The sequence below is a fragment of the Musca domestica genome, unplaced genomic scaffold (genome assembly GCF_030504385.1).
Source record: "Musca domestica strain aabys unplaced genomic scaffold, Musca_domestica.polishedcontigs.V.1.1 78, whole genome shotgun sequence".
NCBI lineage: Eukaryota > Metazoa > Arthropoda > Insecta > Diptera > Muscidae > Musca > Musca domestica.
Window position 1 is genome coordinate 2,166,791 of NW_026712403.1, and position 25,895 is coordinate 2,192,685.

Below are 25,895 nucleotides of genomic sequence, written 5' to 3' on the forward strand. Positions count from 1 at the left end.
ATTAATGTTCGCTTGAGGTAATCGGTAGTAACTTTAAAACCTTTCAACGACTCGCATCGCATCGCAGCGTTTGAACGGAACGGGCCCTTGAGTCGGTGTTTTGCCAGTGGCAGTTGTTGTTTTTACCCACTGTTAACATTAGTTGGCGTGCCATCCCATCCATCGTAGCGTGTTGTAGAACTTAAGTGTTATAATTTACCTGGGAATATTTCAATCCAATTGAAATTTGTGTTAAAAACAACGTTGTTATTGAAATTAGCGGCAAATAATGCGAAATACAATGGCAAAAACAACCCCAACAAATATATTTTAATATTAATAATAAATAAACGCGAACGGTGAATGAATCGAAACGACATTGCAACATTAATTGTGTCCAGTAATTACAGTTTTGAAAAAAAAAAAACAAAAACAAACGGCAACAAAAGAGTTTAAAATTAATACAAAAACTAAAGTTTTTTTTTTTCAAATACCCAACATGGAGGTCAACACTAATGAAAACAATGGCCGTGTTACAACAACTGTGTCCATCGAAGTAAATATTATTAATATTGAATTTTTTTAATTTTTTTTATTTTGAAATACAAAATATTTTAAAATTGGTATATTACCCAATAACGAATGGTGTTGAGTGATATAAAGGCAAGAGAAAAGTTTAAAATAAAATGAGTTTTTGTAAAAGTTTATAGATGGACTGGATTTTAGTTGCAGATGTCCACAATAAATATAAATTTATAAAGTATTTAAAAAATAATAAAAGAACCAGTAAAGAAAGTCCTAAAGTCAGGCGGGCCGACTTTATGATACCCTACACCACTTTGCTAATTTAGTAGAGCTCCACATAACAATTAAAAAATTTTTTGGGAAAATTTAATCATACACGCTATGATTATAATTATTATTTAAAGTTCCAAGGAGTAAATATGCCGAAGCATTTGTATCTTTAAAATTCGGACTTGTATTGCCCATTTGGTGCACAATTAATTTGAAATCGGATAAAGATATACATGGGAGCTATATCCAAATCGGAAACGATCTCGATAAAATTTGGCAATGATATTTCTGAGCTGTATTTGATATATTTCCCTGAATATTGATGGTACGGAGTGCATATTACGACTGTGGGTTACAAATACAACAAATCGGATGAACAATATATTTGGGAGCTATAGCTATATCTGAACCCATTTCGATCAAATTTGACATACATATTTGCAGGTCTAATTTGGTTGTATGTGCAAAATTCCATACTATTCGGACTGATATTACACGTTTGCACAATAAAAGGCAAATCGGACGAAGATATATATAGGAGCTATATCTAAATTTTTACCGATTATCTCCAATTTCAATAGGGTTTGTCCTTGGGCCAAACAAATGTTGTTTTGAAAATTTCATCTCAATCGGATAATAAATGCGACCTGCAGACGGACGGACGGACTGACATGCATAAATCAACTCAGAAAGTGATTCTATGGAGATCCTCAAAAGTAACTATGGGTTTATCTCGCTTCCTTCTCCATGTTATAAACAAATGCACAAAGACTACCACTATGCGGTGTAGGGTATAAAAAATCAAGAATTTATAACGAAATTAGCGGAACATATCCACTTTTTATACCCTCCACCATAGTATGGAGGGTATATTAAGTTTGTCATTCCGTTTGTAACACCTCGAAATATACATTTTAGACCCCACAAAGTATATATATTCTTGATCAGCATAAAATTCTATGTCGATTTAGCGATGTCCGCCCGTCTGTGGAAATCACTCTAGCTTCGGAACGAATTGAAGTAGATTGATAAATTTTACTCAAATGTATATTATGTTTGCAGGACTTTTGATATTGAAAATGGGCCATGTAAGTCCACGTTTTGGTATAGCCCCCATATAACGTTAGCTCCCGATATTCGATATTTTTATAATTTTAGCGACAACATTCAACAGAATTCTTTCAAATTTGGTATTTGATGTTCGTAATGGATACTACAGCCTAAGACAGAAAATTGTCTGCGCAGGTCCACTTATTCTTATAGGCCCCATATATCAGTATCTCCCTATATTCGATATTTTGACGAGTTTATGTACAATACCCACCGATATTGTTTGATATGTTGTATTTAAACTTCGTAATGGACACTACAGCCTCTGACAGAAAATTGTCTGGCTGGTCCAGGTCTTCACAATTGCATAATTTTACCTTCTTAATTCTACTAAGCACAAGCACATAAAGAGTTTTTTAATAGCTTAAGTCATCGGCTAGCTTATTCATAAAAGAGCAATTCTTCAGCATAAAATTATAAGTCGATTTAACGATGTCCGTCCGTCTGTCTGTCTGTGGAAATCACGATACAGCCCACATAATTTGACGTAGAGCGTCAAAATTTGGCAGAACATTTTGTATTGTGTCTAGTATGGTTGGTATTGAAAATGAGATATATCGGTCCATGTTTTGGTATAGTCCCATATAACAGTACCTCCCGATATTCGGTATTTTGATGATTTTTGCCACATTTTTTTACGGATCTGTCTGAAAATTGGTATTTGTAGGTCATAATGGGTCCTAGTTCGTGTGGCGAAATATTGTATGTATGGGTCCACGCTTTGGTATAGCCTCCATATAACGGTACTTCCTGATTTTTGGTATTTTGATGATTTTTGCCACATTTTTTCAAGCATTTGTCTAAAAATTGGTATTTGTTGTTCATAATAGGTTCTAGCTCCGGTGGAAAAACATTGCATGTATAGGTCCACGATTTGGTATAGCCCCTATATAAGGGTACCTCCCGATATGCGGTATTTTGATGGTTTTTGTCACTTTTTTTGCGGATTTATCTAAAAATTGGTATTTGTTGGTCATAATGGGTTCTGGTTGCGGTGGTGGAAATATTGTATGTATAGGTCTACGTTTTGGTATAGCTCCCATATAACGGTACCTCCAGATATTAGGTATTTTGATGATTTTTGCCACATTTCTTTGCGGATTTGTCTAAAAATTGGTATTTTTGTATCCTAATGGGTTCTAGCTCCGTTGCCGAAATATTGTATGTATAGGTTCACGTTTTTGTATAGCCCCATGTAGCGGCACCTTCTGATATTTTGATGATTTTTGCCACATTTTCCCACGAATATGTCTTAAAATTGGCTTTTGTGGGCCATAATGGGTTCTAATGTTTCCTTTACCCTAGGGCGGAGGGTATTAATATTTTTATACCCTACACCACAAAGTGGTCAGGGTATTATGTCTTTGTACATTTGTTTGTAACAGGCAAAAGGAAGGAGATAGACCCATCGTTCCTTTTGATGATCTGCATAGAATCACATTTTGAGTCGATTTATGCAAAGTTAGTTCGCAATTATTGTCCTATCCAAATGAAATTTTGCCCAAATCATTTGTTTGGCCCAAGGACGAACCCCCACTGAAATTGGAGATAATCGGTCAAAATTTAGATATAGTTCGATTTGGATTTCATTGTGCACCAAACGTGTAATATCAGCCCGAATAGTATGGAATTTTGCACATACAACCAAATTAGGCCTGAAAATAAATATGCCAAATTTGATCGAAATCGGTTCAGATATAGCAATAGCTCCCATATATATATTGTTCATCCGATTTGTTATTTTAGTCCTCCGCAGCCGTAATATGCACTCTGTAACAACAATATTTGGCGAAATATATCAAATACAGCTCAGAAATACATTTGCTAAATTTTATTCAGGGAAATATATCAAATACAGCTCAGAAATATCTTTGCCAAATTTTATCGAGATCGGTTCAGATTTGGATATAGCTCCCATATATATCTTTATCTGATTTCAAATTAATTTTGCACCAAAAGGGCAATACATGTCCGAATTTAAAAGATACAAATGCTTCGGCATATTTAGTCCTTTGAACTTTAAATTATAATTATAATCATAGCGTGTATGATTAAATTCTCCCATAAAAACTTTTAATTGTTAGCGGAGCTCTATAGGTATCATAAAGTCGGCCCCGCCCGACATTAGGACTTTCGTTACTGGTTTTAACTTGTTTTTTTTTTTTTTTTCTTTAAAATAAGTCACCTTCTCACCTAAAAAGTGGGAATACATAAAGCGCTTTAGTGGCTGGCTTAAGTCATCGATTGACTTCTTCGGAAATTAACAAAGGGGCTTAGGTTATTAATTTACAGAGACCGGGTTTTAATATTTTTTTAATATTTTAATATTTTCAGTGTTTTTAAGTATATTTGAATATGGACCGTTTTTACATGTTTGTTTTAGTTTTCTTATATCATGGAAGAAGAATACAGGTAGATGCATCAACGCAATTGATTGGCTTCTAAATTTAACGAATAATTTGGATTCCACGGTATATTGAACATGAAATTTATTAACATGTACAAATAGGGGATTTTTTTAGAAATTGCTGAGGGAAAATCACATTTTGGGTGTCATTTTGTTTGCAAATGCGTAATTCGTATTTTATATCTTGTCATGCATGAATATTAAAACAAAAGGGGTCTAATGAAATTTTTAGTGTCATGATGTTAGGCATTTAACCAGAAATTTGTGTTCAAATCGATTTCCTTGGGATCAAATGGTTGACGATGATTTCATTTCAAATCTGAAGTACACTCATCTGATTATGAACATTTTAAAAGGAGGAAACTGGAAACTTAGGGCAAATCTATGTTGTTAACAAGTAAAAAAGCTGTAAGTTCCGGGCCGGGGCGAACTTTTAACACCCTCCACCATTTGGTACAAATTTGGCAATTTCCAAAAGAAAAATTAAAATCCGTTAAAAATTCTGTTAAAATCTTAAAAATACCGAATGCCTATACGACGACGTGGACCTGCATAGGCAACTTTTGTCATAAGTTATTACAATATTTAAATGCGAAACTTGAAGAAACATCTGTTTATAATGTAGCTAAGATCATCAAAATACCGAATATAGGGGGTACTGTTATATGGGGGCTATACGAAGACGTGGACCTGCACAGACAATTTTCTGGCATGGGCTGAAGTATCCATTACGAACTTCACATGCGAAATTTGAAACAATCCCGGTAAATAGTGTCGCTAAAATCATCAAAATACCGAATATCGGGAGGTACGGTATATGGGGGCTATACGAAGACGTGGACCTACATGGCCCATTTTCTGTTTTATGCTGCAGTATCTATTACGAACTTCAAATACCAAATTTGGAACGATTCCGTTAAATAATGTCGCTAAAATCATCAAAATACCGCATATCGGGGGGTACCGTAATATGGGGGCTATACGAAGACGTGGACCTGCACAGATAATTTTCTGTCTTAGGCTGTAGTATCTATTATGAACTTCAAATCCCAAATTTGAAACAATCCCGGTAAATAATGTCGCTAAAATCATCAAAATACCGAATATCGGGGGGTACCGTAATATGAGGGCTATATGATAACTTGGACCTACATGGCCCATTTACGAACTTAACCTGCTTACTGGCAAAATATACATGTGTGCAAAATTTTAGCCTTCTATCTCAATTTATTCGAAAGATAGCGTGATTACAACAGACAGACAGACACACAGACGGACATGGCTAAATCGTCTTAGAATTTTACGCTGAACAAGAATATATATACTTTGTTGGGTCTGACATGAGTATTTCGAGGAGTTACAGACGGAATGACAAAATTAATATATATATATATATATATATATATTAATATATATATATATATATATATATATTAATATATATATATATATATATATATATATATATATATATATATATATATATATATATATATATATATATATATATATATCAAATTTACGTCACATATATCAAGTATTGTGGTAAAGGGTACCAATGTTAACGAAATCTAACCTATAATAGATAATAATTGCTCTGTTCCAGAACCACAAGAATGCAAAGCATATTAATACGAAAAAGTTGCAAAACTAGTACATTCCGGCATGTTCTGGAGGAGAGAAAATGATGAAAATACTCAACTAAATAATACTGTACAACGGTACTGAAGGCATCGAGAATAATTGAGTCCAACTCCATTAGTTAAATAAAAGAAAATATTTTCATTATTTCAAATACATTGTAAAGATACTCGTCGAGTTATGGTGAAGGCAAAGGGCAAAGAGTGTTAAAAGTGATCATAACACAACAAATATATCCATAGGCATCTGACATACCATACCATATATAATTAGAGAGAATTGTTTAACACTTGTTAAATGAGTTATTTGTAGCAGAAAAAAAAATAAATAAACATTTACTCGTAGCAGACTATTTACACTAATTATTCATTAAAACAAATTTAAATTACGTTTTTTTCCTCTTGAAACCGTAATTAATATTTATTATTTCAAGTGAAAGTATAAATTCCACACAGGGGGGTGAAATATTTGCGTGTAGGCGTATTCATAATAAATATCGTGGTACAGCCTACACAAAGGTTTTTGCTGGAGCTTTAAGAAAATTTGAGAGATGCCCTTTAAACGTTGATTCTTAAATATATTTGAGGTTAGTGGGGGATTCCTTGAAGAAAACATGGACTTTGATTTTTTTGAAAGGAAAGCGGATTAAAAAAAAAACATTTTGAAGGGCTTGTTTATATAACTCATATCGTCTTCTAAACCTGGGTTTTAAAAGAAATTTCTACCGATTCACAACACTATCTAAAAGTGGATGTCTAAATGAAATTTTGAGGGACTCATATGGAGATTCAAATTTGGGTTGTTAAAAGGTATTTTGAGGTACTAATATCGTCCTCTATACGTTGTTATTTAAAAGAAATTGTAAATTATTCATACGGGGCTTTGAACGCGGATTATTATTTGAGTGATTCATATCACCATTTGGATGTATAAAATAAGTTTTGATTGTCTCATATTGGCATTTATGCTATGTTTACGTTAGAACTTTTTTCAGGGTTAACCTACTTCAAGAGGATTTATTTTAAGTATAGTGGGTTAACCTATTTATATGTAAACGTACTATTAAACTAATAACAGGTTTAATAGTACGTTTACATATAAATATGTTAACCCACTGGATTTTGATTAAAATTGTCATATCCACTCAGCCAGGGTATATATCATTTGAGGGTATATATCATTTGATACGGTCAAAACGTGCCTAGTCGAAATAATGGTTTTTGACCATAGGTCTCCTTGGGCCAAATCCGTTTCAGAACATATGGAGTCGATCTAGCGATGTCCGTCGGTCCGTCTGTCTGTCTGTCTGGTGCGCACGATAACCCTTGAAGGGAGTATCCGATTTGGTCCAAACTTTGTACATCGTAATATTTCTGTCAAACTTAGATCGAGTTCGGAGATGAGCAATATCGGTCCAATCCTTCTGGTACCTCCCCTACAGAAGGTCAAAATTTTCAAAAAAATAATATTTTCTGCACACAAAGAGACATGAAAATCCGATTTTGCTCCAACTTTGCAAATCCTAATATTTGCATCAGTGCTAGGTCAGGTGCGAAAATTGACAATATCGATTCACTTCATCAAGTACCTCCCTCACAAAGGGTCAAAATTTTGAATAATTAGAACTCTTATAAAATGTGATGTAATATTCTGATTGTCTTCAAAATTCACACATCCCAATAATTTTATTAAACCAAGGTCTGGTGTTAAGGTGGAATACATCGGTCCACTGCTTTTGGTACCTCCCCCACAAAAGGTCGAAATTTTCAACAAAAAAAATATTTTCTGCACAGAAAGAGAAGCAATAATCCGATTTTGCTCCAAATTTGCAAATCCTACTATTTGCGTTAGTACTAGGGCAAGTGCGAAAATGGACAATATCGGCCCTCCCCACAAAGGGTCAAAATTTTGAATAATTACAACTCTTATAAAATGTGATGTAAGTGTCTGATTTTCTTCGAATTTCACACATCCCAATAATTTTATTAACCCAAGGTTTGGTGTTAAGGCGAAATACATTGGTCCACTCCTTTTGGTACCTCCCCTACATAAGGACGAAATTTTCAAAAAAAAAAATCTGCTCAGAATGGGAAGTAGTAATCAGATTTTGCTCCAACTTTGCAAATCCTAATATTTGCGTCAGTGCTAGGTCAAGTGTGAAAATGGACAATATCGGTTTACTCATTCAAGTACCTCCCCCACAAAGGGTCAAAATTTTTTAATAATTACAACTCCTATAAAATGTGATGTAAGTGTCCGATTGTCTTCAAATTCCACACATCCGAATATTTTTATTAACCCAAGGTCTGGTGCGAAAATGGAATATATCGGTCTACTGCTTCTGATATCCCCCCCAAAGGTCGAAATTTTTAACATTTTCTAAAAACTATCACATTCCAAAGTTACGGAACCAAAGTAGTCCAAGGCTGGTACGTCGCAAAATTATATATTATATTCCTGTCTGATACGAAATGGACAATATTGGCCTATTCCTTCGGAAACTACTCCAAAATTTGAATAACAGAAGTCAATATATATTTAAATAACCGAACGTTGGCTAAGGGTATACCTCTGTCGGCAAAACCGACTGAAAACTTTTAACTTGTTTAAAATGAAATTTTGATAGGCCTACTTCGCCCCCATAAACTTGGATGTTTAAATAAAGTTTTGAGGGACTCATAGAGAGATTTAGATATGTATTTGTTAAAGAAAATTCTTAAATGTGGATTTTAAATGGCATTTTAAGGAATTCAAGTCGTCATCTATACGTGTATTTCTATACCCTCCACCATAATATGGAGTATTCTGTAAATCCAAAATATGAGCATCTTAGACCCCACAAATTATATATTCTTAAACAATATTCAATGTCGATTAAGCATAGTTCGTCCATCTGTCCGTCTCTGGCAATAACTCTAGTTTCGGAACGAAATGAAGTAGATGGACGAAATTTCACTCAAATGTATCCGTATAATTTTCGGTGTAGAATCTGGGTCATTTAGTGTGGTTTGTGTCGTTGTTAGATAATTTCAAATTTATCTTCACGGACGTTCTGACAATGGATTGAACATTTGGAAAAGTCATAACTTCAATAAAATCACGGTACAATGTAAAGGTGAGGTAGAGCTACGAGCTGATTGCAACTTTTTTTCTAAGTGTGCCCGACTTCTGCGCATTTTGTGTATGAATGTTGTTTTGAAAAATAAAAACAAAATATTTTCAAAATTTATTATTGGAAGAAACATATATAGCGGAACGCGCATTAAAGCTATTCGCCAGTTTTCCCATGGAATTGAGATAACGAATTGTTTAGATCACAATTTTGAAAGAAAATGTTATTAAATTTTCGCGCTACTTAACTCATTTTAGAAATTAGGAAAAATGATTGAATAAATAAAAAAAATTCTTGCATGTAAATTTGACAGGAAGCGGACATAGTCTCAGGGCTGACGCTTTGTTGACTGGCCAAAGTCATCGGCTGGCTTCTTCAAAGGACAAAGGAGTGTAGGTCCAAAATCGAACAAAGTCAACCTAAAACTTCTTTATTCCTCTACGAAGAATCCAGCCAGGATTTTTAAGTTGACTCAGTTCAATTTGGCCCATAATGAAAAATTGCGACGAAGGTAGCTGTCTTAATTCTTCTTTGGACCTCCATTGAGCAGTAGCAGTTGTAAAACTGATTTCTTAAATTGCAATTCCCTTTAGAATGCACTTTTTCTATTGACATTCAATCATCTCTTTTGTCTTTTAAGTTCTAATAATTTGTTTTTATGCCCTTTTAGTTTAGCATTTAAACCACATTTTTTGACACGTGAATGCCGCAACAATGGGAAAATTGTCATTAGCAAAAGTGACAACAGTCAAAATGTATGGAAAACATGACGAAAACCTGTCTGCGTTCATTCCCGAACTAATCAAGACGATTTGTTAAATGTTTCGTTTTATTGTCTACTGGTTTTGATGGTTGCATGGGAAACAAATAAATTACTATATGGCATAGTGTTTTGAATTGGAATTATTATTTCTACGTACCTAAATACAATAGTATAAATAATTTATGTGTTAAACGGGCAAACCAATTTTGAAATTGAAATTTATGAATAAAAAATTATAACAATTTGTGAATGAAAAAAAAAATTAAAAATCTACTTATTTTTAAACAAAACATTAAAAAAATGTTGACTTATATTATGTTCCCAGCGGTGATTCATCTACTAGCATTCTTCTACCATGGTATATATGTACTTTTTCAATCACAGCGAGCCCTATTTTCATCGAAAACGCAGTAAGGAAAAGTCAAAATTCGGGCGGGGCCGACTATATGATACCCTACACCACTATGCATATTTAGCAGAGCTTCCGAAACAAAATAATTTATTTGAAGTAGATCATACCACCCATCAACACTTGGCTTTAGAACAATTATAGTTTGCTACACAGGGTGAGATAAAAAAACTGCAACAAAGTCAAACGCCATAATTTTTACTTTTTTTTTTGAATGAAAGCAAAAAATGTCGGAAATTTTAGAATAAGTTTAGATTTGTTCGAATTGGTCACCTTTGACACGAATTATGGCCTTCAAACGGCCAATGAAACCGTCACACGCTGTCCGAATATTTCTTTGCGGTATTTTGGCCCGTTCCCGGCGAAGTGCTTGCTTGAGGTGATTGACACTTTGGTATTTTTAGTGCCAACCTTGGATTGGTATTCGGAGATTTTGGTGGCCATTGTGCGCTGGAAATGAAGCGAGAAACCTCATTTTGTGACCATTTTTGGGTGGCGCGCGTGCTTAGTGGGATGGTGCTAAGTCCTGTTGGAATGTCCAAGCTCTGCGGACAAAATTTTTGCATGCCCAAGGCTTTAATACACCCTCCAGAATATTTTCGCGATAATATTTATTCTGATGCCACGGTCGAATAATACGAGCGCAGAGCGAGCATCGGCAGTTACGGCGGCCCACACCATAATCATGGCCGGCGCTTGAGTTCTGGTGGCCAACCGAAGGTGCACATTTTCAGCTGACCTCTTTGACAAGTAAACACGATCATTTTGTTTGTTTACAAACTGCGGGACAACGAATGTTTTCTCATCCGAGACAGAGAAAACCAAATTCGGCAGTTCACCACTTTCGGCCAAGCGAAGCAACTCTTTAGCTCTTTTGAGTCTATTTTCTCTCAGTTGCGGTGTAAGTTTTTTGGAATTTCAATGGCTGTATGCCGAGCTAATTTTTCAATATTTGCCGAATGGAATATTGCGATATGTTCAGCTCACGAGCTATTATTCGGCCACTGCGGCGTGTGTTTCGATCAAGTCGTTTCTTTACTTTTCGAACGATTTCAGCTGATGTTGCTGATTTCTTCTGTCCACTTCCTTGACGTCGGGCTACGCTACGAGTATCACGGTAACGAGCGATGGTACGAGACACAAAAGATTTATTCACATTTAAATGTTGGAGTTCTCTTACGATAGCCACTTGTGGTTTTTCAGCCAAATATTAAAAAATCACACTATCACGCTTAAATTCCATCACGAATAACTTTTTTGGGGAAAATTCTCACCAAAATGCTTTGACGCTTGTAAACAATATAATGAGCTGTCACTGGAATAATTTTTACTGCTGTCGGACGAGTGGCTTACAAATGACAACAGTCTGAAGTTGGTTGCAGTTTTTTCAACTCATCCTGTATATAGGAGCTATATCCAAACTTGAACCGATTCTCACCAATTTCAATAGGGTTTGTCCTCGGGTCAAACAAATACTGTTTGGAAAATTTCATCTTAATCGGATAATAAATGTGACCTGCATGACATGCATAAATCGACTCAGAAAGTGGTTCTATGAAGATCCTCAAAAGTAATTATGGGTCTATCTCTCTTCTTTCTTCATGTTACAAACAAATGCACAAAGGCATAAAACCCTTGCCACTATGTGGCGTATAAAATGTATGTATCAAATTTCAAAGCTCGACTATAAATGTTCGGAAATTCATCGCGATTTTAAAAGAGTGAAGTAAATATTTCAATTAAAATCGCAATTCTTATAACTAAAGGTGAGAATACATAAAACGCCTTCTTTGACTGGCTTAAGTCGTCGGCTGGCTTCTTTGGAAAAGAACAAAGGAGTTTTAGGTTGACTTAGTTCGATTATGGCCCTACGCTTTTTTGTTCTTTTCCGAAGAAGCCAGACGATGACTTAAGCCAGTCAAAAAAGCGTTTTATATATTCTCACCTTAAAAGCCGTTCGACATAAATAGTTATTTCATTCTGCATAATCAATTCTGTCGCTTTCATGATCGCAAAGATCTCTGCCTCAAAAATACTTTACTGTAGGTCATTCTTTGTTACTCTAAAAAGACTCCGGCTCCCGTGTCTTCTTCCATTCGTCTATATATATCGGCAGACCGATTAGAGATAGTTTGGCTCGTGTAGTGTGCAGCATATTCTGCTCTGGCAGCCTTATCGCACTTCGTACATCCTGGTACTGTACACTAAGTTCTATCAGAATAATGTTAAGCATTACGTTTATGATTCAAGCAATGGCTTTCTCAGTACAGTACCTCAATGAGAATGGAAGTAATTGTAGAAATGAATAATAATAAATTAGAATGTGATATTCACTGAGTTAAATTTTGAAAACAAAACAATGGCCAATTTAAGTTTTATTTTTTTTTTTTTTGTTAAGATACACTAACTCCACACACTGTATGCCAAACAATTATCTTCATAATTGTGTGTTAAATTTTTGTAGAAAAAAAAAACGATGCCTGTCCGGAAATTCAAACATATGTCGTTACAAATTACTTAATGGCATGCATTAACAATTAAGTCAGTTGATTTTCGCAATTATCAATATTATATTAATTTCAAAAATTTCGTGTGGCCGCTGTCTGTCTGGTGGTAATTATTTGAATATTATTAGGGGAGGTCAATTGGAGATGCTAATTGTTCGATTACCCTCGTGCAATAAAAGTTAATTTTATTTTAATTTATGAGGATGTTATGGTGCATGAATGATTAAATTTCACATAATTGAGCTAAGTGTTTGGGGAAAGTATATTCGTTGTAATGTTTAAGTGTCGATGTTCCAGTTTTGAATTGTTTTCTGTCTGATGAAGCTTCCAATGCTTTATATTGTTGCTCCAGGAAAATCATTACTTCCGCTAGTTTCTGAATATTTATTACCTCAATAATTGTGGACATGATTTTTAAGGCCTGGATACTTTCATTCATGTAGTCTGGAAAATGGTTGTATATACAGGGTGAGATGAAAAAACTGCAACCAACTTCAGACTGCTGTCATTTCTAGGCCACTTGTCCGACAGCTGTTAAAATTATTCCAGTGACAGCTCATTATATTGTTTATAAGCGCACAAAAGCATTTTGGTGAGATTTTTCCAGAAAAAAAGTTATTCGTGATGGAATTCAAGCGTGATAGAGTGATTTCTTTATATTTGGCTGGAAAACCACAAGTTCCTATCGTTAGACCACTCCAGCATTTAAATGTGAATAAATCTATTGTGTCTCGTACTATCGCTCGACGTCAAGGAAGTGGACGGAAGAAAATAACAACATCAGCAGAAATGGTTCGAAAAGTACAGAAGCGACATGATCGAAACCCGCGTCGCTCGTGGCTCGTGAGCTGAAGATATCGCAATGTTCCATTCGGCAAATATTGAAAAATGTGCTCGGGGTTATGCCATTGAAATTCCAAAAAAATTCAAGAACTCACACCGCAACAGAAAGAATATAGACTCAAAAGAGCTAAAGAGTTGCTTCGCTTGGCCGAAATTGGTTAACTGCCGAATTTGGTTTTATCCGATAAGAAAACATTTGTTATCTAGCAGTTTGTAAACAAACAAAATGATCATGTTTACTAGCCAAAGAGGTCAGCTGCAAATGTGTACCTTCGGCCACCAGAACTCAAACACCGACCATGGAGATGGAGTGGGCCGCCATAACAGCCGATGGTCGCTCTCCGCTCCGCCCCCCAAGAATGGTTACAAAATGAAGTTCCTCGCTTTATTTCCAGCGCGCAATGGCCACCAAAATCTCCGAATACCAATCCGTTGGACTCGTGTGTCTGGGGTATTTTGGAAAGCAAAGATCACTTCAAGCAAGCACTTCGCCGGGAATGGGCCAAAATACCGCAGAGCAACATTCGGGCAGCGTGTGACGGTTTCTTTGGCCGTTTGGAGGCCATAATTCGTGCTAAAGGTGACCAATTCGAACCAATCTAAACTTATTCTAAAATTTGATGCTATTTCCGAATTTTTTGCTTACATTCAATAAAATTTAAAAAAAATGTAAAAATTATGGCGTTTGACTTTGTTGCAGCTTTTTTTTATCTCACCCGGTATATACTTAATGGGGTCTACGACGAATATTTAGGTATGTTACAAACGGAATGACCAAGTTAAGGTGGAGCATATAAAAACAAAGGAGCGTAGGGCCAAAATCGAACTAAGTCAACCTTAATTTCCTTTGTCATTCTACAGAGAAGCCAGCCTAGGACTTAGCCAGTTAAAAAAGCGTTTTATGTATTCTCATCTCAAGTTTGATAGGATATAAGTAAATTGATTAGGGCAAATTAGTACCTCTCTCACAATAATTCATTATTCTTTACTGCAAACTATACACTCGTGAAAAGGGAAAATGTTGCCGTCCACTCTAAAATTAAAAAAAAAAATAACATTTATTGAATCACCGTCGTGCACAGTTTGAAGTTACCGATGCTTATAGTTTATTGTCAAATAATAGTTGTCAAAAGTAGGCTTCTTCGCTCTTCTTCGTTGACAATACATGGGACTTGGTAGTTGTCACATAGAAAGGTTTGCTTCCCACAAAAATCTAATTTACCATTGGGAATTATATTTCTGAGGGTATAAACGATTCGGCACAGTACACCCTATTTAGTTAGTTTTTTAGTTTTTTACAAATACAATAGAATAAATTAAGCAATAAGCCCACACATTTAGACAATAATAAATACATCATTCGCAACGGTTCTCTCTCTCGCGTGCTCTCTCTCTCTCTTTCTCCTAATTACTTTTATTGTTTACTTTCATTTGCAGGGGGACTTTTTGTCACAACAATACAAGTGTTGTGTTATTAGTCATAAAAATAGTTGAGTTATGCCAAAGCTTCCGTAAAGTCTGACATTTGTAATTTGCTTTAATAGCAATTATCTAAATAATAATGAAAAACTGAGACACAATTAGTTTTTTAAACAAATGCTTTGGAGTACATCATCGCTTTGGTTGTTTTCCCGCCAATTTTACCTTAGCGCCTTCGTAAGGAGCTAAGATGCTTTTTGACTGCCACACGGAATAAAACCACAGCCTATTACCAAAAATTTAGTTAATTCTTAGAAACAAAAAGTTAATGATGTCAAATATTGAGAAACATTTATGATGTTGCATATTAAAGTTGTTTGAAATGGCAGAAAATCCCCTAAAAGTAGTGTACTAACATGTAAATAAAAACAACGAGACCTGCATTTTAATAAATCTGAAGTGGTGGTTTTTTCAACCTTAGCTGAAGAGGGGATTTTTTAAACGATTTAAATTTCTTACTTCATAAGAAATGTAAATGTTTTTGACACATGCAGAGTTTTTGAAGCTTCGATATAAATGAGTTCATAAGTTGCAATGGATACTCATGTACAATAGGGATGAACTTTTTTTTAAAGATATTTTAAACAAAAATTCAAAAAAAAACCTAATTTTAAAGAGGTCGCGTTCACCGAATATACCAATCCAAAAAAAAAAAATACTTATTTAATATTTTTATTATTTTTGGTATTACTTTAAATATTATTATTAATATTATCATTAAATTGTCCACACAGAGGTATTTTGCACTCATATCCCTAATGTACAAGTCATTGCCGTCTCAAACCAAAGGCATTTCTTCACATGAATTGAAAGTTGTTTGAAGGCCCAATGATTCGTTTAATGGTGTTTACATTTATTTTTGGTAACGATAAAAAAATTCAATATTTGCGAATGTATGCCAAAACAACTTATCATAAATGTCAATAATTACAAAGAACAAAAATAAGAATTATTTTTTTAAAAAAGTTCAAGGAATATCGGGGATAAACTCCTAAAGAGAGTGACAATGATATGCATACTTATGTATGCAAAGCGTTAAGGTGAGAATACGTAGAAGGCTTTTTTTCTGAGTTAGGTCAGTGTGCCCTATATCAGGAGTAGGCAGAGAAATACAAATTTATTTTGTGATTGTATAAGTTTTGAAATAAACAAGTTTAAAAGTATCAGTCGGTTTTGCCGACAGATATATATTCATGACTTCTGTTATGATTAGTCAAATTGTTGACCTCTATGGAGTAGGCTCCGAAGGAATGGGTCAATATTGCCCATTTTGTATGGGATCTTGACAAATATAATATAAATATTACAACGTAACATAATAAATTATAGAAAATATTAAAATGTGCGTGAGGTACCAGATATAGTCGACCGAAGTACTCCATTCCCATACTTCATCTAATACATATAAAAATATTGGTATGGGCAAAATTCGCAGATATATATCATCTTCACAATAGATCTTGTGTTAGCAAAAATGTTTGTATGTGTGAAATTTGAAGTGGGTTTCATATTTCTCTTTCTTTGAGCATTTTGTTTTTCAAAAGGTACCAGAAGAAATGATCCGATCTCTACTATCTTTATAACAGATTTTTTGTTGATGGAAATATTGAGTTGTACCAAGTCTAAATGAAATCGGATGTTAATTTCGGGCTTTATGAACTTCATGGATATTCAAAATGTTGACCCTTTGTGGGGGAGGTACCAGAAGGAGTGGACCGATATATCCCATATCCACAACAGATCTCATGATAGTAGAAATAATGGGATGTGTGAAATATGAATAGAACCGAATGCTTATTTCGGATTTTATAAACTTTTTGTAAATTCAAAATGTTGACCCTTTGTGGGGAAGGTATCAGAAGAAATAGACCGATCTCTACCATCATAATAACAGATCTTGTGTTGATAGAAATATTGAGATGTACCAAGTCTAATTGAAATTGGATGTTAATTTCGGGTTTTATGAGCTCCATGGATATTCAAAATTTTGACCCTTTGTGGGGGAGGTACCAGAAGGAGTGGACTGTTGTATTCCATCTTCACACCAGACCTTGGGTTAATCAAAATATTGTGATGTGTGTAATTTGAAGACAATCGGACTCTTACATCACATTTTATAAGAGTTATAATTATTTAAAATGTTGACCCTTTGTAAGGGAGGTACTTGATGGAGTAGACCGAAATTGTCCGTCTGTGCAGTAAAATATTTTATTTAAAAAGTTCGACCTTTTGTGGGGGATGTTACAGAAGGAGTGGGCCTATATTACCCATCTTCGAACATGATTGAATTTGATAATAATATTACGATACCTTACAGAGTTATCGTGCACACCAGCCAGGCAGACGGACAGACGAACGGACATCACTAGATCGACCCCAAATGTTCTGAAACGGATTTGGTCCAAAGAAATTTAGGGTCTAAAACCGTTATTTTGATAAGGCACGTTTTGCCGTATCAAATGATAAATACTCTCTCTAGCCATATGGCTGAGGGTATAAAAACTTTATTTATGTTTACATTTTTCAGAATTATGAACAAATGTGAAGGAATATTGTTACAAAACAGGCTTAAATTCGTTTCTAAATCAACCTTTCCTCATTTAAAAAAATATTTATTTATGTCTTTTCTTGTAATTATTTTAGCTCTCGGACAACAACAACAAAACTACTAAAAATGATAAGACTGAAGACGCAGCTAGCGGCGACGACAACAGACCGAATTGGTCAAATGGTGTTGAATTCCTAATGTCCTGTATATCCATGTCTGTGGGATTGGGTAACATCTGGCGATTTCCCTTCACAGCCTATGAAAATGGAGGTGGAGCATTTCTAATTCCATATTTGGTGGTGTTATTTTTGATTGGTAAGAAATAAAGTTCAGGGTCAGTTATTCGATTAATCATTCGAATTTTTTTATCAAAGGTAAACCGATGTACTATTTGGAAATGATAATGGGACAGTTTACAAGTAAAGGATCGGTGAAAATTTGGTCTATATGTCCATCATTTTTGGGTAAGTGCACTCGCTAATAATGATCATTATCTAGAGTTGTTTGATCCAACATTTGTAACATATACATAGCATACTTTTAGGCATGTCTGGGTAATTAACTCTCAAAAGCCAAATTGAAAAATGTCAAAGAATAGGAAGCTGACAGTCATGTCGCCTTCTTTTTACTCGGCAAATTTTTAGATGGTATTTTATATTTGCGATAAATAGAACTATTTAGTTTTGTCATGACACTATCAAATGAAAAAAATGTTGTCAATTCCTGTGAAAAAAAAAGTTTTAATTTTACAGGTGTCGGTTATGGTCAAGCCTTCGGTACAATTTGTATTATAACGTACTATTCATCGCTGATAGCTTTGACATTATACTACATGGTCGTGTCGTGCCAAGCCGTACTACCATGGACATATTGCCGCGAGGGATGGCAAGATTGTGTGGATTCTATGCCGAAAGAGGATAGCTTAGTAGCCACAAATGCTTCTCACAAATTAACCAGCAGTTCTGAATTATATTTTACGTAAGTACACACATCTTCTATTTTATTTTCAAAAATTCTTATTAGTTTTGTTTTTGTTACAGAGAAATTGTATCGAAAGAAAAAACCCAAATTGTCGACGGTTTGGGTTGGCCAGATTTATATTTGACGGCATCATTATTTGTTTCATGGATTGTCATTTTCTTTGTGATACGTCAAGGTGTTAAGAGTTCCGGAAAAGCAGCCTACTTTTTGGCCCTGTTTCCATATGTGGTGCTAGTGGCATTACTGGCACGCGCCGTTACTTTGGAAGGTGCTGTGGACGGTATTTTGTTTTTCTTGAAACCTGATTGGGGTCAATTGGTGGATTTAAAGGTAAGCTATTTTAGTCTATATCAGGTACAAGCAGTAAAATTCACCTCCACCATACAAAACATGGAGGGTATATTAGGTTCGTCATTCCGTTTGTAATTGATCGAAATAACAATTTTAGACCTATTTACACCGGAAATGTTTCAATATTTGAAGTTCGTAATGGCAGAAAATTGTGTGTGCAGCTCCACTACTTCGTATAGCCCCCATATAACGATCCCTCCCGATATTCGGTATTTTGGTGATTTTTGCGACATTATTCACCGAAATTGTTTCAAATGTGGTATTTGAAGTTCGTAATGGATACTAGAGCCTAAGACAGGAAATTGTCTGCGCAGGTCCACGTCTTCGTATAGTCCTCATATAAAGGTCCTCCCCATATTCGATATTTTGATGATTTTAGCGACATTATTCACCGGAGTTGTAACAAATTTCGTATTTAAAGTCCATAATGAATACTACAGCCTATGACAGAAAATTGTATGTGCAGGTCCACGTCTTCGTATAGCCCCCATATAACAGTACCTCCCGATATTCGGTATTTTGATGATTTTAGCGACATTATTCACCGGAATTATTTCAAATTCGGTATTTGAAGTTCGTAATGGATATTACAGCCTAAGACAGAAAATTGTCTTTGCAGGTCCAGACATCCCCCATACATCAGTACCTCCCTATATTTGGTATTTTGATGATTTTAGCTACATTATTCCCCGATTTTTCCAAGTTTCGCATTTGAATATTGTAACGGCTTATAATAAAAGTTGCCTATGTAGGTCCACGTCGTCGTATAGACCCTAATATAACGACAACATTCGGTATTTTTAAGATTTTAAAGCAATTTTCAACGGATTTTATTTTTTAAAAAATTGCCAATTTCGTTCCAAATGGTGGAGGGTATTCAAAGTTCGCGATAAAGCCATTAAGATTCCGAAAAGTACAAGAACTTACACCGCGACAGAAACAAAAAAGACTCAAAAGAGCTAAAGAGTTGCTTCGCTTGGCCAAAATGGTGAACTGCCGAATTTTGTTTTCTCCGATGAGAAAACATTCCTTGTCCAGCAGTTTGTAAACCTTCCGTTGGCTACCAGAACTCAAGCGCCGGCCATGGTGATGATGTGGGCCGCCATAACAGCCGATGTTCGCTCTCCGCTCGTATTAATCGACCGTGGCATCAGAATAAATAACGAATATTATCGCGAAAATATTCAGGAGGGTGTATTAAAGCCTTGGACATCCCAACAGGACTCAGTACGCTCCACCCAAGAATGGTTACAAAATGAGGTTAATTTCCAGCGCACAATGGCCACCAAAATCTCCAGATACCAATCCGTTGGACTATTGTGTCTGGAATATTTTGGAAAACAAGGTTGGCACTAAAAAGTATCAAAGTGTCGATCGCCTCAAGCAAGCGTTTCGTCGGGAATGGACCAAAATACCGCAGAGCAACATTCGAGCAGCGTGTGGCGGTTTCATTGGCCGTTTGAAGGCCATAATTCGTGCCAAAGGTGACCAATTCCAACAAATCTAAACTTATTCTAAAATTTGATACTATTTCCGACACTTTTCGCTTTAATTAAATAAAATTAAAAAAATGTTAGAATTATGGTGTTTAATTTTGTTGCAGTTTTTTATTATCTCATCCTGTATTTACGACTCTGAACATGGTGTAAAATATTTTGAATTAAAAACCTTTTTTTATTTTCAGGTTTGGAAAGAGGCCGTTGTCCAATGTTTCTTTTCATTGGCAGTTGGTGTAGGTCCCATTATAATGTTTTCTTCGTATAATCGCTTCGATCATCCAATTTATAGGTAGGTATTTATTCTACAGACACCCATTTCAACCATCAAATGTTTTTATATCTTTACTTCCATTTCAGAGATGCCATGATTGTGACCAGTTTGGATACCGTGACTAGCTTATTGGCCGGTGTCACGATATTTGGAATTCTCGGAAATCTAGCACACAATCTAAATATTTCAGACATCAAAGAGGTTGTGCAAAGTGGTACTGCTTTGGCTTTTATATCCTATCCCGATGCTATTGCCAAATTTCAGGCGGTACCACAGTTATTTGCCGTTTTATTCTTTTTTATGCTGTTCGTCTTGGGTGTGGGCTCAATTGTGGCACTGCAAAGTACAATTGTGACCATTGTGTGCGATCAATTTAAATCCTTTAAATATTGGGCGGTGGCCTTGGTCACATCGATATGCGGGTTTCTTTTGGGATTGGTCTATGTAACACCTGTAAGTAGTGATATCTGGATTATTTTGTGCGCTTATATTGAGGATTCTTTTCTATTTTTTTAGGGAGGACAATGGATTTTGAATTTAGTTGATTTTTATGGCGGAACTTATGTGATATTTGCCTTGGCCATTTTGGAAATTGTCGGTATTGTTTGGATTTATGGTAAGTGGAAAAATGATACACTTATTTAAAGATTTTAGCGGATTTCTTAGCATCCATTTTGTGTAATATTTATCACCGTGTCCAAATTTCATCAGCCCAATCGTGAATAACAATTCCGCGGAGATTTTTTTCTTTTATCTTTCTCTCTATAATGAACAAAAATTTCTCCTGAAAAATAATTTCGAGGGGGATAGAAGTAGGTATTGCAAATGCTCTCAAAATTGTTTTTTCCTTTAGAAAAATCTTCTTGGCAAACCTAAAGCGAGTTTGGAAATATTTCAGAAAAAGTGCATCCGCCTTATGTGTAAATTTGCACCATTTTGTACAACAAATAGGGTACACAAGGTATAGGAAAGAAAGCAAATAATTTATCCTCAATTATTCATAATTGGAGGATTGATCTCTCGAGAAAAATGAAAAAAAAAAAGAAAAATGCTTTCCGTGTGAATAAAATTCCGCTTGGATATTTATGGTCTAATAATACGTGTTACTGGTTACAATAAAATTCGTCGTCTGTTAACAGTTCTGAGAGAGATTCTAGAGACATTTTTTACAGTTCTTTCACAGAGTTTAGGATACTCTATTAGGATTAGATAGTCTATTATTTAAAATGTAAAATGAATTACTTAGGTAGTATTCAGAGAAACCTGTTCTGTAATCGATAATCCACGATGGACCTTACTACCCCCTAATCCACGAGTATTTCTTCATATTGAATGGGAGGAAGGAATTCACAATTTTAGCGTACATCTCCTCGATTTTTATACTCTCAACCATACGGCAAGAGAGAGTATATACCATTTGATACAGCCAAAACGTGCCTCATCGAAATAACGGCTTTAGGCCATAAGTCTCTTTGGACCAAATCCGTTTCATGACATTTGGAGTCCATCTAGCGATGTCCGTTTGTTCGTCTGTCTGTCTGTCTGGGTGTGCGCACGATAACTCTCGAAGGGATTATCGGATTTAGTTCAATATTATTATGATACTTAGATCGAGTTCGGAGATGGGCAATCCACTCCCTCTGTAAACTAAGCCACAAATAGTCAACATTTTCAAAAAAAAAAAAAAAAATACTGCACAGCAAAACTAGAAAGAAGGATAATCCGATTTTGCTTCAACTTTGCAAATCTAAATATTTCAATCAGTGTTAGGTGCGAAAATGGACAATATCGGTCTACTCTATCAAGTACCTCCCCCACAAAGGGTCAACATTTTGAATATCCATGAAGCTCATAAAACGCAAAATTAACATTCTATATCAAGTGTACATCTAAATATTTTCATCAACGCAAGATCTCTTAAAAAGAGGGTAGACCATTCTTTTTGGTGCCTTCCCCACAGAGGGTCAAAGTTTCGAATAACCAAAACGATTATAAAATCCGAAATAAGCATCTGGTTCTCTTTAAATTACACACATCACAATATTTTTAGTAACCCAAGGTCTGATGTGAATAAGGAATATATATGTCTACTCCTTCTGGCACCTCCCACACAAAGGGTAAAAAATTTGAATATGCATGAAGGTCAAAAACCGCGAAAAAATATCCGATTCTATTCAAACTTTGTTCATTTCAAAATTTCTATCAACACAAGATCTGTTTTAAATATGGTAGAGATCGGACTATTTCCTCTAGTACCTCCCCCACGTAAGGTTCAAGATTTTTGAAAAACAAAACGCTCAAAGAAAGCGAAATAAGCATCCAACTCCCTTCAAATTTCACACATAGAAACATTTTTCCAACACAAGATCTATCTAAAGATGATATATATCTGCGAACTCCTTCTGGTTCCTCACTCACAAAGGGTCACAATTTCCAATACTTATATCTGTCATAACTTGCGAGACAAGTCGACGATTCTTTACAACTTGCTATATCTAAATAGTTCTCTTAACCGGAAATCTGATATAAACTGTATAAAATTGAATATAAATGTTCGATTTCCTTTAAATTTTACACATACCAATGCATTTATCTGTATTCGATGAAGTAAATACATCGGTCCGCCATATCTGTAAACTCACGCATTTTTCAACATTCTCCAAAAATTTGCACATATCTAATATGAAGAATAGGAATTAGACGATATAGTCCAAATATGGCACGTCATAATACTAATACTAATACTACTTTTACTTCAAATAAATCCTCTCAAAGTAGGTTAACCCTACAAAAAGTTCTAACGTAAACATGGCATTAGGTCGGATACGAATTGGACAATATTGGTCAACTGCTTCGGAGCCTCTCCCATAAGGTCAACAATTAGAATAATCATAACTTAAGGCTGGAGGTATACATCTGTCAGCAAAACTGATACTATTTAACTTGTTTTTGTATTCATCGATATGTGCATTCTCTCTTGTATGCGGAGGCTCTCAAGATTATTTATCTCTCTCTCTCCTCTCCTCATCAATAACTCTCACATTATTGAAGTCTACATAACGTCCCCACTCCTTCATGTGCTTAAATCTGAGTTTTTTTCCTTTTTTCGTTTTTCTTCTCACAATTATTCATCTCAAATTCTCTCCTTTCTACCCACGTACACTCTATTGCAGCGGTGCTCAAATCCGTGTTCTAGAACATGAACAGAAAAAAGAGAAAATTAAAATTCTGTTTTTCTTTATATTTTACGGTTCTATTTAATTGTTTTTAAACACGAATGTTTGCCAAAATAATTTATAAAGTAAATGGTTAAAAAATATTTGTATAAATAATGACTTAACACTGTTTTGTTCTTGATTTAAATAAGCAAAGAGAAATTTGACTGAAAAGAGATATTTCTTCTTGAGCACCGCTGCTCTATTGTCTCTTCTTCAGTGTCTCTGCATGTTACTTCGTAAATAACTTCGCATCTATAATCTTTCGGGCGCCAATGAACTTTACACCAATGGGACGCTTATCGTTTGTAAACTTGATAGGATCCAAACACATAGAAATAAACTAGGAAGTTGAACTTTTGCATCCGAATTACCGCACCACTATAATCCTCATCAGCAGATTTCATATACCCTAAACACCACACTTTCTGTAGCCACAGGAAGCAAATTGACTCGAATTCAGACAGATCACCAACTGTCACTTCAGGAAATTTCTAGTCTTAGTACGATAATGGCTAGTGAGAAACTTTACAATATTGCTAGGAGCGGTATTTTTGTTAAATTCAAATTTAAAATTTTTGTTTTATTCTTGTAAGGCTTACAAAACTTCTGCGACGATGTGGAGTTTATGACACACCGAAAAGTCTCCTTATATTGGCGTTTATGTTGGTCATTCCTGACACCAGTTATGATGTTGGTAATCTTCATTTATTCCATGGTAACCACTGAACCGTTGACTTACAAGAAAATTGAGTACCCCGAAGCAGCCAATGGTAAGTATTAAGAGTGGGAAGAATATATTTCTTTGCTAATAAAATCCTGCAATTACAGCTGCTGGTTGGATTATATTTGCCATTGGCGTGGTGCAATTTCCCCTGTGGGGTTTCTGGTATATCAAAACTAACTACAAGGATACATTTTGTAATGTAAGTAAATTGGAGTTTATTTTATAAAACTTTAATAATAGAAATGTTTGCTATCGTTACTCCTTTGTAGACTTTCAAGACATCTTTGAGATTTTCCGAGTCTTGGGGACCCAAAAATCCCGAGATACGCGCCAAATGGTTTGCCTATAAAGAAGCTCTTGCCGAGGAACGACAAAAGAAGCAATCCAGCAGTAAATTGGGATTCTTTAAACAAAAAGTATATAACCTATCTAATTCCCCCAATTAATTGGAAACAGAGTTGTGTGTTGAGTATTATTAACTTAGTATTAATGTGTATGTGTACATATGTAAAGTAGTTGTAAGGAAAAGATGTAAAAGTAAAAAAAATAATAAATTTGTAAAAGATTTTAAAATAAAACCAGTAAGGAAAAGTTAAAAGCCGGGCGGGCCGATTACAAAGAATTTATTTGAAGTAGATCATACCACCTGTCAACATTTGGCTTTAGAGCAGTTATAGTTTGGTTTCAGAGGGAACTAATAAATGGGAGGCATATCCAATTCTACATTGGACGGAGACATGTTAATCTTGTATACCAAATAACATTGCTATAGAGAGCATGATATCACTTCGAGAAGGATTATATTAAAAAAAAATATATATATCTGATCCGAGTTCCGACTAAAGGAATCGTACGCCCCAAAATTCACTCCATTTGGGCTGATATTAGCCATTATTTACACAATAAACCTGAAATCGGATTAGGTATATATATGTGAGACCTATACCCAAATCTTAGCCGATCTCTATAAAATTTGGCAGAGGTATTTCCAGAGCTTTATAAGATATCTGGTACCAAATATCATTGATGTACTTGTTTGGAGACTGAGTTCTAGACTGAGTTCGGTCGGATGTGCCAAAATTCAGATCATTTGCACTGATATTGGCCATTTGGTGCACACTGAACCCGAAATCGGTTGAAGATATATATGGCAGCTATATCCAAATCTGAACCGATCTTGATACAATTTGGCAGAGTTATTTCTGGACTGTATCTGATATCTGGTAACAAATATCATTCTTGCGGGGTGCAAATTACG

General features: G+C 35.1%; 1 protein-coding gene across 1 annotated transcript; it reads left to right on the top strand.

Annotated features, from left to right (window-relative positions):
* On the top strand, positions 1-25,198 carry LOC131806499 (sodium-dependent nutrient amino acid transporter 1-like). The gene is made up of 11 exons (XM_059130637.1): positions 1-535; positions 17,689-17,908; positions 17,968-18,057; positions 18,346-18,571; positions 18,634-18,904; positions 20,610-20,713; positions 20,782-21,148; positions 21,212-21,311; positions 24,507-24,683; positions 24,742-24,836; positions 24,907-25,198. The coding sequence occupies exons 1-11, from the start codon at positions 479-481 to the stop codon at positions 25,081-25,083; spliced, it is 1,884 nt and encodes a 627-aa protein (XP_058986620.1). The 5' UTR covers positions 1-478; the 3' UTR covers positions 25,084-25,198.
* The last annotated feature ends 697 nt before the right edge of the window (positions 25,199-25,895 follow it).